Below are 16,086 nucleotides of genomic sequence, written 5' to 3'. Positions count from 1 at the left end.
ACACTAAACTTAAGATGTTTCTAAAGATTTTTAGTGATATATAATCTTGGCTGTAGTCACCACAGTCAGACTGACACATGTAGAAAAAAGTACACAGAATGCTTTTAGTTGCTATGATCTTTTTTTTAATGCAAAGGCAGTTGAAGCATGTTCAGATGTACATTTTCTCCCATTTGCACAATTTTTCAGTTATCAATCAGACAAGCACCTACAGGAAATACACATTTATAGATTATCCATCAGGTGTTTCATTTGATTACACAGCCTGAGCCAGACCAATTCTCTGGCCCTGGGTATCGAAGATGGAGTAGTACTGCCTGATGAAGACATCTCCCAGGATCCAGAGCTGCTGATTGCCCTCTCCGCCAAAGCCAGTTCTGCAACCATAGTAGCTCTGTGGAGAGACAAGAGAAAGTAGATTTATTTTCCCACCAAATCTTCATGATGTATGTTTAAAATATACAGATAATGTTCTGTTGCAGTGGGTTGCAGGGGTCAAACTGACCTGAGAGACGTAGGCAGATGCAGGGATGGTGAAGGCGTGTCCGTTCAGAGTGAAGGTGACCTCGGGCATGCTCTGGATGTTCTGGCAGTTCACTGTAGCCTGTGAGAAGAACATCACACACAGACGGTGTAGCAGCATGTATTTATTGGTATTTTACAGGTTTCCAGCTAAAGTAAGTAACCAAGTCCTACTTAATTGTTTTTATTTGAGACAAATTGACGTCAGAGCTTTAAAGTTCTGTTTACTCTGGGCATGGAAAACGGGGAAAATCTACGTCAGATGCTTTGGCATGACTTACATCTCCATTCTGGGTGGTTGAAGCTCCAACCCAGGCATTCATGTTGTAGATGTCTCTGGATGGGCCAACGATCAGGGAGGTGCCAGTGTCAATGATGGCCTGGCAGCCACCAGAGCAAGCCACAGTCTGTCCATTGATGGTAACACTGTGAGGAGGAGTAGCAGAAGGTGAATTACAGTCAAGCCAGGAGGCTTTGTGCAACTTATGTTTGTGGTTTGTGTGTTACTTTGCTTATTTCGGATGCATTTTTCAGTACCTGTCCATTTGGATCTGCCAGTAGGTAGCAGAGGTCAGAGGGATCCAGGTGATTTGTCCAGTGTAGTGGCTGCTGTCAATACCGCCGAAGACCACCTCACTGCCCTGCTGACTGTTGCTAAGAGAGAGAAAACAAACAAATGTCACATGTAAAAAGAAGTCATGGAAAACGACACACACACTCACACCCAGCAGATTTCTATCCTGTTTCTGTACCTGCTCAGGTAGACGGAGAACAGAGGCTGGGAAACCAGTCCCTGGCTGACCATGTTGTCAAAGACGGGCACAACGTTGTCGGAGGCAATGGACTGGAAGGCCAGTCCCAGGATACCATCAGCCTTCATGTAAGCCATGAAGGGAGCCTCTGACTGGCTAATTCCGAACACCTGGTTGTTCACAGAGATGCCACCCACCTGGAAACACAAGACAGCTGTCAGTCACAGCTCAATAGACCATGGAGACATGCTTGTTTGAAGAAACAGACTATGCATGTCGTTCCAGAGAGTTTTGGTTACCTCAACAATGTCACTGGCCAGACGACCGGTCATACTGCCAGTACCGTACTGGATGGACAGAGGCTGGTCGCCCCACTTGAAGGTGGAGGACTGCTGAGGGTTGAATTTCTTGTGGTTCTCTGCAGAGGAACAACATCTCTTTCACATGTGCATTTTACGACTATGTCAAGAAACCTGGACCCCCCTCATGGAGTAACTGCACTTAATGTTGTCCCACCACTAGATGTAATAAACTGTTATAGGCTGTAAGTATTTAGATAAATAAAAAGTTGTAATACCACCAAGTAAAGGTCCTGCAATCAAATTACATAACAATTTTAGCTAAGCATAAGTACAGAATCATTAGCAGTAAAATGTACTTTAGTATCAAAGGTAAGTTTACTCATTGTGCAGAATGGCCCCATGTCAGTATTATTTTATCACTGATGCATTAATATGTAAGAAACACTTAAATGTTGTAGCTGGTCAAAGTGGAGTTACTATTACTTTAGTTTGTATACAGTTGGGTAGTTTAATCAATAAAAAGATATGCATTTTATTTAATCTGTGCTTTATATTTCACAAGATAATGTTTTGGTTAAATTATAACTGTCAGATAAATGTAGTGAAGTAAAAAGAAGAATGAAGTAGCGTGAAAAGGAAATACTCAATTAAACTTCAAGTTTGTATACAGTACTTGAGTGAATATAGTGAATTACTTTGCACCACAGTGTAAATTACAATCCAAATGTTGGAAGCAATATGTCAGTGCTACTCACGGCAGGCCTGGCTGGAGCAGTAGACTGAGGGGACCCACAGGTTAGAGGAGCCAGTGTCAAAGATGACCTTGAAGGACTGAGGAGGGGTGCCGATGGAGACCACACCATAGTAGGACAGCTAGAGGGAAGCAACACAGAGACAGGTTAAATCTGACTGAAATATAACAAAAAATATGTGGATCTATTTTGTGTTGTGAGTGAATATAAGTGTCTTTACATCATAAAATCAACTACCTGCTGTTTGTTGCATTATGTGATATACAGGTCTATGTTTGTCCTTCAGAATAATAATTATTAACCAAGTCTCTCTGATCTGGACTTACGTCAGCATCATTGGTCATTGGCTCAGTACCATCCTGGTAAAACTTGGCCATTGGGTGGTAAGGATACTGCTTCCTGTAGTCCTCCCACAATCCTCTCTCCTGCAGTTCCTCCCTGGCAGTCTTGCCCTTGATCAGGGGCAGCCTGCACACAACAATGAGAATAGCAAATCAGCAAAGTGCAAACATTCAGCATTTTACAGCTAGAAAAATCAGAAAGTAACCTTCTTTCAGCTTTTTTTTGCAAGTTTAAAAGGTGTAATAGCACAATGCAATGTGCAACGAGATGGCCTTTTTCCCTCAGGAAGACCAAATGGAGAGATTGTCTTTCAACTATTCAGTCTATTCAGGATAAAAATGTCAAAGAAAAGGCCGGTTGCTTTCCAAGCAGCCAGGCCAGACTTACTTATGGAAGCACTCGGAGAAAGCCACGAGGGCTGAGAGAACGACAAGCCACTTCATCATGTTAGTTACTTGACTGTTGGACTCGATGAGTGAAGTTCCAGTGGCAGGGTCCAGCCCTTATATACGAAATATCAAGGTCGTCTCGCCAAAATGCCCTTCCACATATCTTGATATCATGCATCAGCTTTAGATAGGAAAAATGCGATAAGGTGATAAAGTGCCTCTTATCTAAGAGCAAATATTCAATCAAACAATTGAGCAATGAAAACTTTTGCAGAATTATCAAACTCTTTTGTAGCAACAACATGGATCCAGATGCAATTTATAAAGTGGAACCAATATTTTATTAGTTGTTTTTACAGTATATTGTGAAAGTAATTACAATTTAGAAAATTATGCTTGACACTGTGTAGAAATCATTCTTTGAAAGATTTGTGTTTTACTGTTTCTACTGTATTTGTGTTTTACTGTTTCTACTGTTTAAAAGAAAATCCTTCATGCAAACAGGTGTAACAATGCTAATATATAGTATATAATACAGTGCTGCTTGAAAATTTGTGAACACTCTAGCATTTGCTCTATTTCTGCATAAATATGACCTAAAATGTGATAAGATTTCCATGCAAGTCCTAAAACTAGATAAACACTTGAAACACTTCAATTAAACAAATGAGACAAAAACCTTACACTTGTTTGTTTATTTATTGAGAAAAATGATCCAATGTTACATATTTGTGTGCGGCAAAGTATGTGAACCTCTAGGATTATCAATTCATTTGAAGGGGAAATTAGAGGCGGAAGTTTCAATCAATTGGATGACAATCAAGTGTGAGTCAGGGAGGCCCTGCCTTATTTAAAGAAGAGAAATCTGACTCCTCACTATCAAAGTCTGAGCTTCACAACACAGGTTTGTGGAAGTGTGACATGGCTCAAACAAAGGAGATTTCTGAGGACCTTAGAAGAAGAGTTATTGATGCTCACCAAGCTGGAAACGGTTACAAAACCATTTTTCAAAGAGTTTGGACTCCACCAGACGACTGTCAGGCAGATCGTGTACAAATTGAAGACATTCAACACCATTGTTACCTTCCCCAGGAGTGGTTGAACAACGAAGATCACACCAAGAGCAGGCGTGTAATAGTCTAGGAGGCCACAACAGACCCCAGGGTAACATCTAGGAAACTAAAGGTCTCTCTTGCAGTGGTTACAGTCAATATTAATGAGTCCACCATCAGGAGAAGGTGTGCATGGCAGAATTGCAAGGAGAAACCCACTGCTCTCCAAAAAGAACAATGCTGCCGTCTTCGGTTTGCTCAAGACCACATGGATAAGCCAGAAAGTGATTGGAAAAATGTTCTGTGGATGGATGAGACCAAAATCAAACTTTTCGGCTGGAATGAGAAGCAATATGTTTGGTGATGAGCAAACACTGCATTCTAGCATAAGAACCTTAATCCATCTGTGAAACATGGTGGTGGTAGTATCATGGTTTGGGCTGCTTTGCTGCCTCTGAACCAGGACAGCTTGGAATTATTGAAGGAGCTATGAGTTCTGAGTTGTACCAGTAAATTCTATAGGAAAATGTAAAGGTATCCGTCTGTGAACTGAAGCTCAACAGAAAGTGGGTCATGCAGTGAGACAACAACACTAAACATACAAGTCGTTCTACCAAAGACTGGTTAAAGTAGAAGAAATGTAATGTTTTGGAATGGCCGAGTCAAAGTCCTAACCTTAATCCTATAGAAATGCTGTGGAAGGACCTGAAGCATGTAATTCATGCAAAGAAGCCCACAACATCCCTGAGTTGAGACTGTTCTGTAAGGAGGAATGGGCTAAAATTCCTCCAAGCCGATGTGCAGGGCTGATAAACAGTTACTGGAAATGTTTGGTTGAAGTTATTGCTGCAAAAGGGGGTCACACCAGTTACCGAAAGCAAGGGTTCACAAACTTTTGCCTCACACAAATATGTAAAATTGGATACATTTCTTCAATAAATAAATGATTAAGTTTAATGTTTTTGTCTCATTTGTTTAACTGGGTTCCCTTCATCTAGTTTTAGGACTGATAATGTTTTTGGTCATATTCATGCAGAAATAGAGAAAATTCACAAACTTTCAAGCAGCACTGTATATGTGATATATTTTCCTTAGCTCAAAAAGTCGTTTAAAGCAACTGACCTTTATTATCTGATTATTCATTTAAATACTTATCTGGAGATTTGATGTCCATATTTTTTGTTTGACATTGATATGGAAATGTTCCACAGGTTTTCCAAGGTGTGAACTGAGATTACTCAGGGCCAGGTCATCTGATAACGATATAATACACAAAATAAAGACAGGGAAATGGCTTATTTTTGGATTTTTTTGTTGTTTGTCAACTTCTTTAACTTCTTTTGTAATAATACAAATACTTTTAAGTAATGCTAATACTTCTAGTAATAATAATAATAATAATAATAATAATATATGATTTATAGCAAAGTGAACTGAGGATTCACTAAGGATTCCTTTACTTTTTATTTGTGTAAGGAACATTTTTATCATATCAGTTTGAGCAGCTTGGTTTTTGCTTACTGTAAAACAGAAGGCAAAGGATTCAATATCTTACACAAAGACACTAAAGCAGCCTCTTATCATAACTGCCTTGTTTTCACTTAAAAATGACATCTATAACATGATAAAAAAAATATGTATAATCTGCAATGGTAGCAGAAAATGTCTGTGAAGCTAAGTCACAAAGATTCTGTTTTCTTTCAAACCATCTTGTGCACAGAAATATGATGTCACATTGCTGACTTATTCATTTTATTATAAAATATATAGCTGTTATAGCTTGTTATGCTCCAGTGAAAAGTCTCTTTAAAAAAGCCAAAACGATAAAAACATCTAAAATCTGTTGGAAATGTTCTTGTGGATTTGCCCTTTGTGTGACATCTGCAGTAATCAGATGTTTGGCAAGAGTCAGATGCCTTCAGTCGTCAGTTCACTTATTTTGCAAAGTCATGAATTTGCACAAAAAGCAAAAAGGCAGTGAAACTCTGATTATGACCTTCAGTTTATCAGACTGATTAAAGCCACTTGATACCTCCATCCCATAATATGTTTAATCAAACAACATTAACTGAACATGGGGGGAAAACAACCTTCACTTCACACGCATCCAATGACAATGTTGTTATACTTTTATTGGCAACAATATATAATAATACATTTATCTTGATAAATTAACATAAAACGAGCATGAAAACAAAACAGCAAATGTTTTAATGGTTCACAAATAGCTTCCCGAGGAACATTGTTTTTATCAAGTAAAAAGTGTCTGATGCCTACTGTGGCTCTGGATAGTAGGTTACACTGTGTTAGCATTTCTTTTTCTGTCCCTGTTGTGTGCATTTATAGAATCAAAACTATGTATTATAGTGCATACGGTACACAAATGAAGAATACAGTCAGTGAAGAGGAAATATGTGTTTCATCATCCACAACCTGTTCAAGTCTTCACTGTGAAATGTTGTTTCTGCTGTGCTCTTCTTCATTTGAATGTCTGGGCATCCATTAAAAGTCCATGTATTTGAAGTCATCAGTACATCTGTACTTGCTATCAGCATACCTGGTGCACACCAAGTGGGGCAGACATGGGCAGGTGTGATGTTGTCTTTTCCCTGGGTAGGGCATCTGGAAGAGGGAAAGAAAGGGAGGGAGGGATAATCTGACATTTTAAATCCTTTATTGACACGGCTGACAAGTGGAGCCGCAGGTTTTAAAAAGCTGCTGTTTAAAAGTCTGAATTCAGAGATGAACGTGGTGTTAGCAGAACTGATTTTGCCATCTCTAAACGATCCAGAGAGATGTATGGCTCTGATTGCCAAGCTCACAGTGAAGAAGATCAATAGCCTCTGCAGTTATCAGCAGCTTTTCAAAGGCTTCTGCCAACCTGCCAGCACTTGATATAATCTTAATTTCCGCTAAACAAGTGTGGGCCAGAGAGAAAAAAGTGTATGTGTGTGTGTGTGTGTGTGTGTGTGTGTGTGTGTGTGTGTGTGTGTGTGTGTGTGTGTGTGTGTATGTGTGTGTGTGTGTGTCGGAGAGTGTGATGCAGGAAGATAAGTGACATCACATTTCTGCCCACCTTGTGGCTAAAGGGGTGGCATTCATCCCCTTCCGCACCTCTTGGGACACACATCCTCAGACCCCTCAGCCATAGACTGACGGCACAGCACAGACCCAAACCACACTGCACATCTCTCTCACAGGCCTGGAGGGAAGATAGAGAGACGAGGTGAGAGAGACACAGACAGTAAATAATAAAAGAAGCAGACAAACATGCAGTGAGGGGAGAGTCAAAGGAGAGTGCTTTTGATGCCATTGCATTGTTTTTATTTTTATTTATGCTAATAGGGATACCCTTTTATGTCCAAATCTATTTCACATTACTTATTGTATTAGAGATGGCCTCTTATGTTTGTGCAGTGAACACCATTTTATCCATTGCCTGTCATCTTCCTAATCCATTTACAAATGAATATCAGTCAGAGGACTGGGATAATTTCCTCTCTTTTTTCCAGTGGACTTGAAGCGGATGAGGATGTGGTCTCCAATCAGTCATGTGTAATCAAATTTTACAAAATTAGCCAGAAAAGCGTGTGGTCTTTGCATATGTATAGTTTTTGTATATTTATATATACTTTGGAAATGAGGAAATCTGACCAAAAATCAAAACTCAAGGGATAGTAGCAATGAAACTGCATATTGAAGTTTGAGCATTCTTTCCATTGCATACACAGAAGCAGCGTTCAAACAATTAGACAATTAATTAATCAATCAGTTGATCAAAAGAAAATTAATTGCCAACAATTTTAAATTATAATAATATTTACTTGTTGAAGTCATTTTTCAAGCAAAACCAGCAAACATTTGTTGGAACTGGCTCAGAAATCTGAGGGTTTTCTGCTTTTCCCTCCTGTTTTATATTGTTGTAATATTGTTTAATATCTTTGGGTTTTCAAAAAAAGCCATTTCAAGATGTCACCTTGTGCTCAGAGAACTTGTGATGAGCATTTTTACAGAATTTTACATGTTACAGAATAATTCAAATGATTTGATAATGAACATAACAATCTAAAATCTGATGAAATAACAGAAACCTCTCTCTCACCCCTGTGATGACGGCTCCTCTGGACCAGCTCAGAGACACCAGGAGAAAGGACAGCAGCACCACCCTGAAGCCCATGACAGCAACAGGAGAACTGGACTCTCTCAACACCCTCAACACTGGACAGCAGCTGTTATCGGTCCCTCTGCTACCTTGCACTGGATCCCCGGCGTTCCAGACGGTCATGAAGGTTCCCAGAACTCCTCAGAGGGGGGAGCCACACACTCTCCCTCTCTTTATCCACCTCCAACCCCCACCCAGTGCTCTCCACGCCTGTCTCCTCAGAATCTTCGTCATCTTATTCATCCAGATGACGGCTGATGGAGGCTCACATTAGTCCCCTCTACTTGTAGATCTTTGCCTCTTGTAGGGTTTAACCATACATCTGCTCTAATGCAGCTGCTAACAGAGTTTTCATGACCCGAGTGATTCAAACTAAGAGAGCAAATGGAAAACTGCTCAACGGCTGATGACATTCATATAAACTAAAAATGAATCTGACACCTCTTCATGAGAAAAAGGCCACAGGTGCCAAGACATCCTGAGTTATTGTTCTGTCTGAGGCGGCCAGGAAAAGACAAATTAACATCAAAGCCATATAATGAGTTTACTGATATTAGCATAGGCTGACTCATGGGCTGGGCTTTATGTTTAGAATTTATGAGCTGGAAAGTTATATTCCTTGTTTTAATGTGGGATGTGTGTGCCATGATGTGATGTACTGTTTATCCACACTGAGAGAAAAAGGTCTATACGTTTAAAAACTAATCTGGTTTGTCACATAACCTACTCCATAATCTATGTGAGGTATATGATCTTAAGGTGTCAAATATGAGTTTTGACTGTAAAATGTTAATCCTGTTCAGTGTCAGATGTGGACTTTTTGAGTGAAGGAATAACTTGGTTCACAAATTTTGCCCCTTTAATTATTCCTGGTTCATTTGAGAACAAATTAACCATAATGCTAAAATTGTGAACAAATTTAATTTGGAGAAATTCCTTCTATACCTCACTGATATTGCTTATTAAACTATGCCACCAGAGTATAAATATTGAGTCTTATTTGTGCTAAATTATATAAATAATTGCAGTACCCCTGAATTATATTGCCTATTATACAGTATATGTCAGGATGATGATACAGTGCACTATGAGTCAGACCTCTATTTTGAATTCAGCTCATTTGCAGATTTACTGTGGTTGTAAAGTGGCCATATGCTGCAAATGATGGGATCTAGTGTTAATACCAACTAACCTTGGAACAAGATTGAAGATTCCTTGCATGTGTGTGTGACGAGGGAATAAAGATATCACATGTAAGTGGATATTGTAAATGATTCTGCATGCATAAACTTGTATGTGTGTTTGCCTACGTGCATGCTTGGACAGTGATGGGCAGCAGGTTGTCAGCGGAAGCGGCCGGGCTCTGATTTAAGCTGTACAAAGAGAAATATGAGTGAGAGAAGAGCAGAGGTAAAGATAGAAGAATCAGAGGGGAGGAGGGGGAGTGTACCCCATGGGTTAGTCAGCAGGACATTACCCTGCTGCTGTGCAGGTGATGGATTCCTCCAATGCGTCGGCCACATAATTACATTCACCCGTTTCTGCCCTGTCAGCAGGAGCACTGAACCTTCCCCGTCTTGGGACTGGCAGCAGAAATCATGCAGGGAGGTGAGCCCAGGCAGTGGCCTCCAGCTAACTTTTAAAGAAAACAGATTAACAAATTACACCAACAAAGTGCTGCAGAAAAACAAGGTACCTGGCTTGTACTCATAATATTAATACAATATTTCATGCTCAATAAAGGACAGTATTTGGACGTTTGTTATCTTTAACTTGTTTGTATGTTGATACATGTTTAAAGTGTTAATCATGCTGCCATTGTGAATAATGTCTGTACCACCCTGTTATGATTGATCAGATGTTAACTGGGATGGTGGAGATGATTTTATTTTCTAGAGATGATATTCAATTGTCAGCGATATGAGTGTTGAACAAGGACTTCATGTGTCTCCAGACTGTTTTATGACTGAGGAGCATGTGACACTGGAGCTGTTTTAGGCAACCTCAGCTCATCTGATTGTGCAATCTTTGAGAACAGAGTAGGAACTGGGTTATCAATAAAGATTATACAAATAGGAGGAAAAAATAACTCCAGTAATCTCATTTTATATTTATGCAACTCTATAATATCCAAATCAATTTCTCAATGGGGCTGGGTTGAAGAACATGACATATGAATGATGAAATGTGAGAGTTGCAGGGTGTCATTATGTAACTGATCCAGTTTTGGGAATGATTTCAGTGAATGAGGACCTAGCCATGTCGAAAGAGCCAGGAATAATAATTACATCTACAGTATATTAAGCTAATACATCAAATGCAGAAAGCAGAGTATGAAATCTCTGTCAGACACATAAACACTAGGCCATCCAGTTAGCAACATATGCCTATAGCTTTAAAAAAAAATTGATATAAACTTTAAGAAGAACATTTATCTATCATGTGCACAACTTACATGAATAATAACACACTATTATATATGTCACACACAGCTCCACTTTTTGCATCACTTTTTTGGTGTGATAGTTTTTTGTAATCGCTTTTCATGCCATTTGGTCCTCACAGGGACTCTTAGTGCACGTGACGGTCAGCTGACTCTACCCGGAAGCTCTGAGAAAGCAGACAACCACAACAACAAACCTTCAAACTTGAATTTTACAGTTATTGGGATAGTTAATCATGGAGTCGACCTTAGAGCAGCATCTTGATGATACGTAAGTTAATAACAGGTCGTGTTTCAGTTTGTATTTTAAATGTTTGGACGTTAAAAGACGAGTTTTCGCTCTTTGTCTGTTTGTGGCAGAATGAAGAATCCAGCAGTTGTCGGAGTGCTTTGTACGGATCAACAAGGACACAACCTGGGCTGTAAGAAAACACTGAGTTACTTGTTCTGTCTGAGGTTTAAAGGAAGATGCTTTTCAAATGTATTCACATCAAACTTGCTTTTTTAATTTCTTTTTTTTTTTTTCTACCGAGGGCAGAGTAAAAGTATCTGTCTGAAAAATTACTTTTAAAAACACCCCAAACCCAAGTACTAATGCTTCTATGTATACATGAATAACTGAATAATATAATCGACTAGCTGATTATTCTTCCACTGTTGTTTTATGCAACCATAAGTAAGTTTCTCAACTGTTTAAACACTCTTAAGTCACAAAACATTAAAGGACAGGTTCACGGTTTTTCAAGTCTGTCTTAAAACAATAATCAGAGTCCAAATGAACATTGAAACATGTTTTTCTTGCTGTAATCATTCCTGCTGTTCATATTGACCATTAGAAGATCTCTTCATAATGCACTTGCAATGTAAGTGCAAAAATGTGTTTAAAAGTGTATCTGAAGCTAATATGAAGCTTCATCCATCTAAATGAGTCAAATCAAGTAGATATCTCTCAACGTTACAGTCTTTTTAGTGCCAAAGTCCCTCTTTTTGTTGCTTTACTTCCACCGCGGCTCAACAGGGAAACACTGTCTGAGGAAACACAAAGAGGGAATTTGATGCTAAAAAGACTGTAAATGTGGCAGATATCCACTTGATATGACTAACTCAGACTGCTGAAACCTCATGTAAGCTTCAGATAAACTTTAAATGCATTTTTACCCAAAATGACTGTGTGGACACACTGTGGATTTTGGCCTCCATCACTTACATTGAGAGCACATTTGAAGGAGATCTTTTAACAGCCAGTGTGAACAGGAGGAATGATTGCAGCAAGGAAAACCTCTTTCAGTGTTCATTTGGGTTCCTGACTGTTGTTTCAAGACACTTGAAAAACAGTGAAACTAATCACCACATCAGTTTATACTGAGCAGCAATTTGTCCTGTGAAAGGTTTTCACTCACTCAAACATTTAACTTGTGTCAAAAGCAAATAATCTAATCAAAAAGTGCATCACTGCCACCAAAATGAAATGTCCCTTTATGATTGTTTAAATCAAGACAGCCAAACATCAAATGAACTGTGTCAGTTTGACAGAAGACATTAAAACTGTTTCCTTAGGTCATTTCTCATTGAGACTTACATACAGTGACCCAATAATAAAGTCAAATCTTCTCAACTGAATACAAACACCAGTTTCAACAGTTCATTCACAAGTTTCTCAACTGTCAGTGATCATTTTTCTGGTATGTCCCCTATTCACATGAAGCAATTTATATATGATGTAAAACAGAAAATACAAAAAATGGAAATACAGTAACACAAAAATCTCAATACAACAAATACATGTACAATAGGTAATATTTGAAAATTAACAACAAAATGTAAATTCTCTTCAACACTTAATGGCATTCCGACCTCTCCTCTCTATCTGATCACAGCATTTCTAAAATCTCATATTTGCCCCTATAATACACAAGAACATCTTTGGCATGGCGCAGCCCTCTTCTTCATTTCTCTGCTGTGACGTCTTCACAGACATCGTCTGTCTTTTCCTCAGTGTCCTCCTCTCCCTCTGACCAAACACATCACATACAGTTTACTTTTATATATTTTTACTCTGTATGAGAGGTCTGTTGTCCATCTATGATGTAACTGTGGCACCAAGATGAAACTCTCTCTGTGTGCAAAGTTTAGAATTAAAAGTATTTGAGAAATGATAGCTGATGAGTTGCACCAGAAAGCTACATTTGGTAACATGTGATACGCTGCATGAAAATTGAAAGTATAATATTCTACAATTTAGTTTAATATACTGTTTGTGAACATGTCTGGGAGTAACACAGTTCAACAGAAAACTACTCAATGCATCACTGGGTTGAAAATACTTACACGTTTGAATTCTGTGTTAAAAGCTACAACAAATGCATATACCTTAAAATTTCACAGTGGCTTTACTGAGAAAACTGTAACAAACTATTGTCAGCTCCATTAAAATCACCCTAAACCTCCAAAATAAGTAAAAATGCTTCAAATGGAAGATGCATGTTTTTGAATTTGTGTAACACAAACAACTTGCCACCCGTCTTATTGGGTCAACTTCTGTCAGTCTGATGTTAATCATATTCACAAAGTTAATAATTACATGTTACTGGGAATTACTCATGGAGAAATAGCGCTAAATAACACGGTCAAGCAAAATGTTCAGTAAGCTTGCTGATAAATAAATAACAAAGTAAGGTCAAGTAATGTCTCACTGCCTGCTGTGCAGTACTGAATACTACCAAATACATTTATTTTACTTATCTTTTATCATTTTAGGACTTTTAATTATCTCTCCCGAAGGATCTGATCACATTTAAAATGAGGAAAAACACGAGACACTAAAACTGAGACTGCACCCAAAGTGCATTGAAGCTCTAACTACCAATAACACAACAGAGATGCATTTGGTCACATACTGTAAACCAAAGTGCTACATACATAGAAATACAACACTGAACATTTCACAGGCTGCTCATCCAAAACAGGGGTCAGCAGGCAGCTCTGACACTGATGTCCTGGTCAAATATGGATTGTTAGAGATTTGAGAGAGATGATTAACAAGCTTGTTAAGTAACAATCTTTCTGGAAAAATATTAGTAAAAGTAGTGATGAGTTTTTACATTTGCTCGTTGGAAATTATTTTTTAATATGAAATACAAGGCTGTCATAATATAATTCATTATGTGAAAAGGTAAAAAAGATGTTGATTTGACTGAAATGCTTCAGTGTTTCATCATTACTGTACAGTGATACTCTTTAATATCTGACCTCCACCAGGCCGCGGTTCCCTGTCTGATGAACATGGCGGTGTTGTTTCTGTTTTGGCCAAACAAGCCGCAGCTCTCACCAGAGACCCAACAGACTCTCCGACTGTGTGTCTGGAGTCTGACTCCGGGTGAGCACTGACGCAAACCTTTTGTCTTTTTTGTCTGACTGCCTTGTCTCCATCTCTGTGAATTTAATAGGTTTGTGTGTAGTGGTTTTGATTAATTCGTGGGGAGATCAATAAATCTAGGAAAAACTGTTGAAAGAGCTCGAGTGTCAAAGATTGAACATTCATTATGTGAACCTCTTGTGTTCCAAGTCTTGGCAAAGGAGTTTATTTTCATTTGCGTGGCTGTGCTGCCACCTTCTGGAAAGTGCAGAATATTATCTGGAGCATCGGTATCAGATATTAGAAATAAGTCATAATGAGCTGTTAGACCTGACAGAGATTGTATACATACTATAGATGCCTCTGCCATGTCACTGCGACATGTTGGTAGCTTTATGGGTACAGCAGGATTACAGTGTGTGTCAACATGGTGTAAATCAATGACATGATGACTCAGACAGATATTACATTACAAAACAAAATATAACTGTAAATGTATGTAGACCATCAATCCTCAGCTGGTGAGGTGACTCCTCAGTTCTCTTTATTAGTGATGAAAAGCTTTTAGAAATACATCAATAAGAAGCCAAATTATTGTCATTGTGGATTTGAACAAAATCAGAGTTTAAAGCTGAATATCAAATGTCATGTGAAGATATTTCTTGTCTTTAAATTGTACATTTATGCAAAAAAAAAAACAACAACCAATCAACAAAACATAGACTGAACAGCATTTGCACTTTGGGAAAATATAACCGATGATGATGATGATGATGAAGGAGACTCTGATAATAGATGTTATAGTTGTTACATCATGAATAATAGCAAATGCTTGTTCTGGGAATTTGATCAGAGTGTCATGTTGATCAGTCATATAATAACTAGTCATTCATGGTACATAATATGAGGGATGAATGACAAGTTATGATGTGATTTATCAGATAAAACAATGCGTTTTTTCAAACGTTGTCAACCCGACCGATCTCGCTCACTTGTCTGTACAATTATTGTTCATCAGGTGAATGTTTGACTCTTCATTGTGTTTGTTTTGCAGAAACATCCTGGTGAGGAGTCATGGCACCATCACAGTAGCTGTTCACAAGATCGCATCTTAAAGACTCACCCAGGAATGTTTATTGTAAAAAAGAAAAAAAAAGTACATGTAAACACACCAACGTATGATCACATAAACATGATGTATTTAGACAAAGGTCTTCAGGTCAAAGAGTAAGATGAGTCTCTAGTCTAGAATATTCTGCTCCCATATTTATACCAGACTGCTTGCTAATTTTCTAATACATGAAGTGTGATTTCTTGCTTTTTTTAAATTAATATACATCAATTTGTCAGTAACGCTATTTTATTGATGTCGTGTACAGAATAGGCCCTGTATCATGTGGTTTACAGTAATGTTGATGGTGTGTGTGTGTGTGTGTGTGTGTGTGTGTGTGTAGGAGAGAGAGAGAGAGAGAGTGTGTGTGTGACTTTTTGTTGACATCCATATCCTTTAATCCAAGCCACTCATTCACAGGATAACAACCCTTAATAAACTTTAACTTGACTCCGTGTTGCCCTCTTTCGTGTTAAGGATTCATTATTTTCTCCTTTGCTCAATGTTTCATGGTTGACCAAGTAATTTTCTTTGCCAGGTGCATGACATCCCAGAAATGGGACAAAAAAGTTTCGCTTCACTACTTCTACATTTTAGGCCTGAAGTCGTATTTGGCATTAAGATTTCAAATACAGAGTGTAGGAGCATGTGGGGACAGGTAACTGTGAATTCTGGGTTTCATACACTGAGGGGTGATTTCAGTCCTCTCTAGATGGAGGAATGATAATCCGAGAGTGTATATTTGGGAAACCCATGTATCCTACTGGTGGTGCACCGTCTTAAACCAAGCCCTCAGTAAAGTCTGCGGTGGTTCTGGTGTTTTTACCGCAAGGTTTTTTTTTCCTTCTCTCTCCCCTCTTGAAGCCCTCAGATGAGGATCACTGCTACGTCTCAGTCACGTGGC

The 16,086-nt window shown here is 38.6% G+C and overlaps 3 protein-coding genes across 3 annotated transcripts; 1 reads left to right on the top strand and 2 right to left on the bottom strand.

The window, feature by feature from the left end:
- Positions 1-108: 108 nt before the first annotated feature.
- Positions 109-3,138, bottom strand: LOC137185347 (pepsin A-like). The gene is made up of 9 exons (XM_067593683.1): positions 3,058-3,138; positions 2,655-2,796; positions 2,332-2,449; positions 1,574-1,692; positions 1,275-1,471; positions 1,060-1,176; positions 804-948; positions 506-604; positions 109-394 (listed from the first exon to the last, which is right to left on the bottom strand). The coding sequence occupies exons 1-9, from the start codon at positions 3,114-3,116 to the stop codon at positions 257-259; spliced, it is 1,134 nt and encodes a 377-aa protein (XP_067449784.1). The 5' UTR covers positions 3,117-3,138; the 3' UTR covers positions 109-256.
- Positions 3,139-6,219: 3,081 nt separating this feature from the next.
- Positions 6,220-8,557, bottom strand: prok1 (prokineticin 1). Its single transcript, XM_067593682.1, has 3 exons — positions 8,214-8,557; positions 7,188-7,313; positions 6,220-6,733 (listed from the first exon to the last, which is right to left on the bottom strand). Exons 1-3 carry the CDS (start codon positions 8,394-8,396, stop codon positions 6,614-6,616), a joined length of 429 nt encoding a protein of 142 aa, XP_067449783.1. The 5' UTR covers positions 8,397-8,557; the 3' UTR covers positions 6,220-6,613.
- A 2,284-nt stretch (positions 8,558-10,841) lies between these two features.
- Positions 10,842-15,632, top strand: lamtor5 (late endosomal/lysosomal adaptor, MAPK and MTOR activator 5). Its single transcript, XM_067592066.1, has 4 exons — positions 10,842-10,987; positions 11,077-11,138; positions 13,975-14,092; positions 15,126-15,632. Exons 1-4 carry the CDS (start codon positions 10,953-10,955, stop codon positions 15,184-15,186), a joined length of 276 nt encoding a protein of 91 aa, XP_067448167.1. The 5' UTR covers positions 10,842-10,952; the 3' UTR covers positions 15,187-15,632.
- The last annotated feature ends 454 nt before the right edge of the window (positions 15,633-16,086 follow it).

The sequence above is a fragment of the Thunnus thynnus genome, chromosome 6 (genome assembly GCF_963924715.1).
Source record: "Thunnus thynnus chromosome 6, fThuThy2.1, whole genome shotgun sequence".
NCBI classification, from domain to species: domain Eukaryota; kingdom Metazoa; phylum Chordata; class Actinopteri; order Scombriformes; family Scombridae; genus Thunnus; species Thunnus thynnus.
This window is presented reverse-complemented; position numbering and strand designations above follow the sequence as displayed.

What these genes read in the sequence shown, in the direction of transcription:
- LOC137185347 (XM_067593683.1), bottom strand. Translation starts at nt 3,116, where the DNA reads ATGATGAAGTGGCTTGTCGTTCTCTCAGCCCTCGTGGCTTTCTCCGAG. An exon ending in CTGCTCCAGCCAGGCCTGCC is followed by an intron (nt 1,693 to 2,331) that starts GTGAGTAGCACT and finishes GTTCCTCTGCAG; the next exon opens with AGAACCACAAGAAATTCAAC. An exon ending in TGGCAGATCCAAATGGACAG is followed by an intron (nt 949 to 1,059) that starts GTACTGAAAAAT and finishes TCCTCCTCACAG; the next exon opens with TGTTACCATCAATGGACAGA.
- prok1 (XM_067593682.1), bottom strand. Translation starts at nt 8,396, where the DNA reads ATGACCGTCTGGAACGCCGGGGATCCAGTGCAAGGTAGCAGAGGGACC. An exon ending in GAGGAGCCGTCATCACAGGG is followed by an intron (nt 7,314 to 8,213) that starts GTGAGAGAGAGG and finishes TCTTCCCTCCAG; the next exon opens with GCCTGTGAGAGAGATGTGCA. An exon ending in GCCACCCCTTTAGCCACAAG is followed by an intron (nt 6,734 to 7,187) that starts GTGGGCAGAAAT and finishes TCCCTCTTCCAG; the next exon opens with ATGCCCTACCCAGGGAAAAG.
- lamtor5 (XM_067592066.1), top strand. Translation starts at nt 10,953, where the DNA reads ATGGAGTCGACCTTAGAGCAGCATCTTGATGATAC. An exon ending in GAGCAGCATCTTGATGATAC is followed by an intron (nt 10,988 to 11,076) that starts GTAAGTTAATAA and finishes TGTTTGTGGCAG; the next exon opens with AATGAAGAATCCAGCAGTTG. An exon ending in TGTCTGGAGTCTGACTCCGG is followed by an intron (nt 14,093 to 15,125) that starts GTGAGCACTGAC and finishes TTTGTTTTGCAG; the next exon opens with AAACATCCTGGTGAGGAGTC.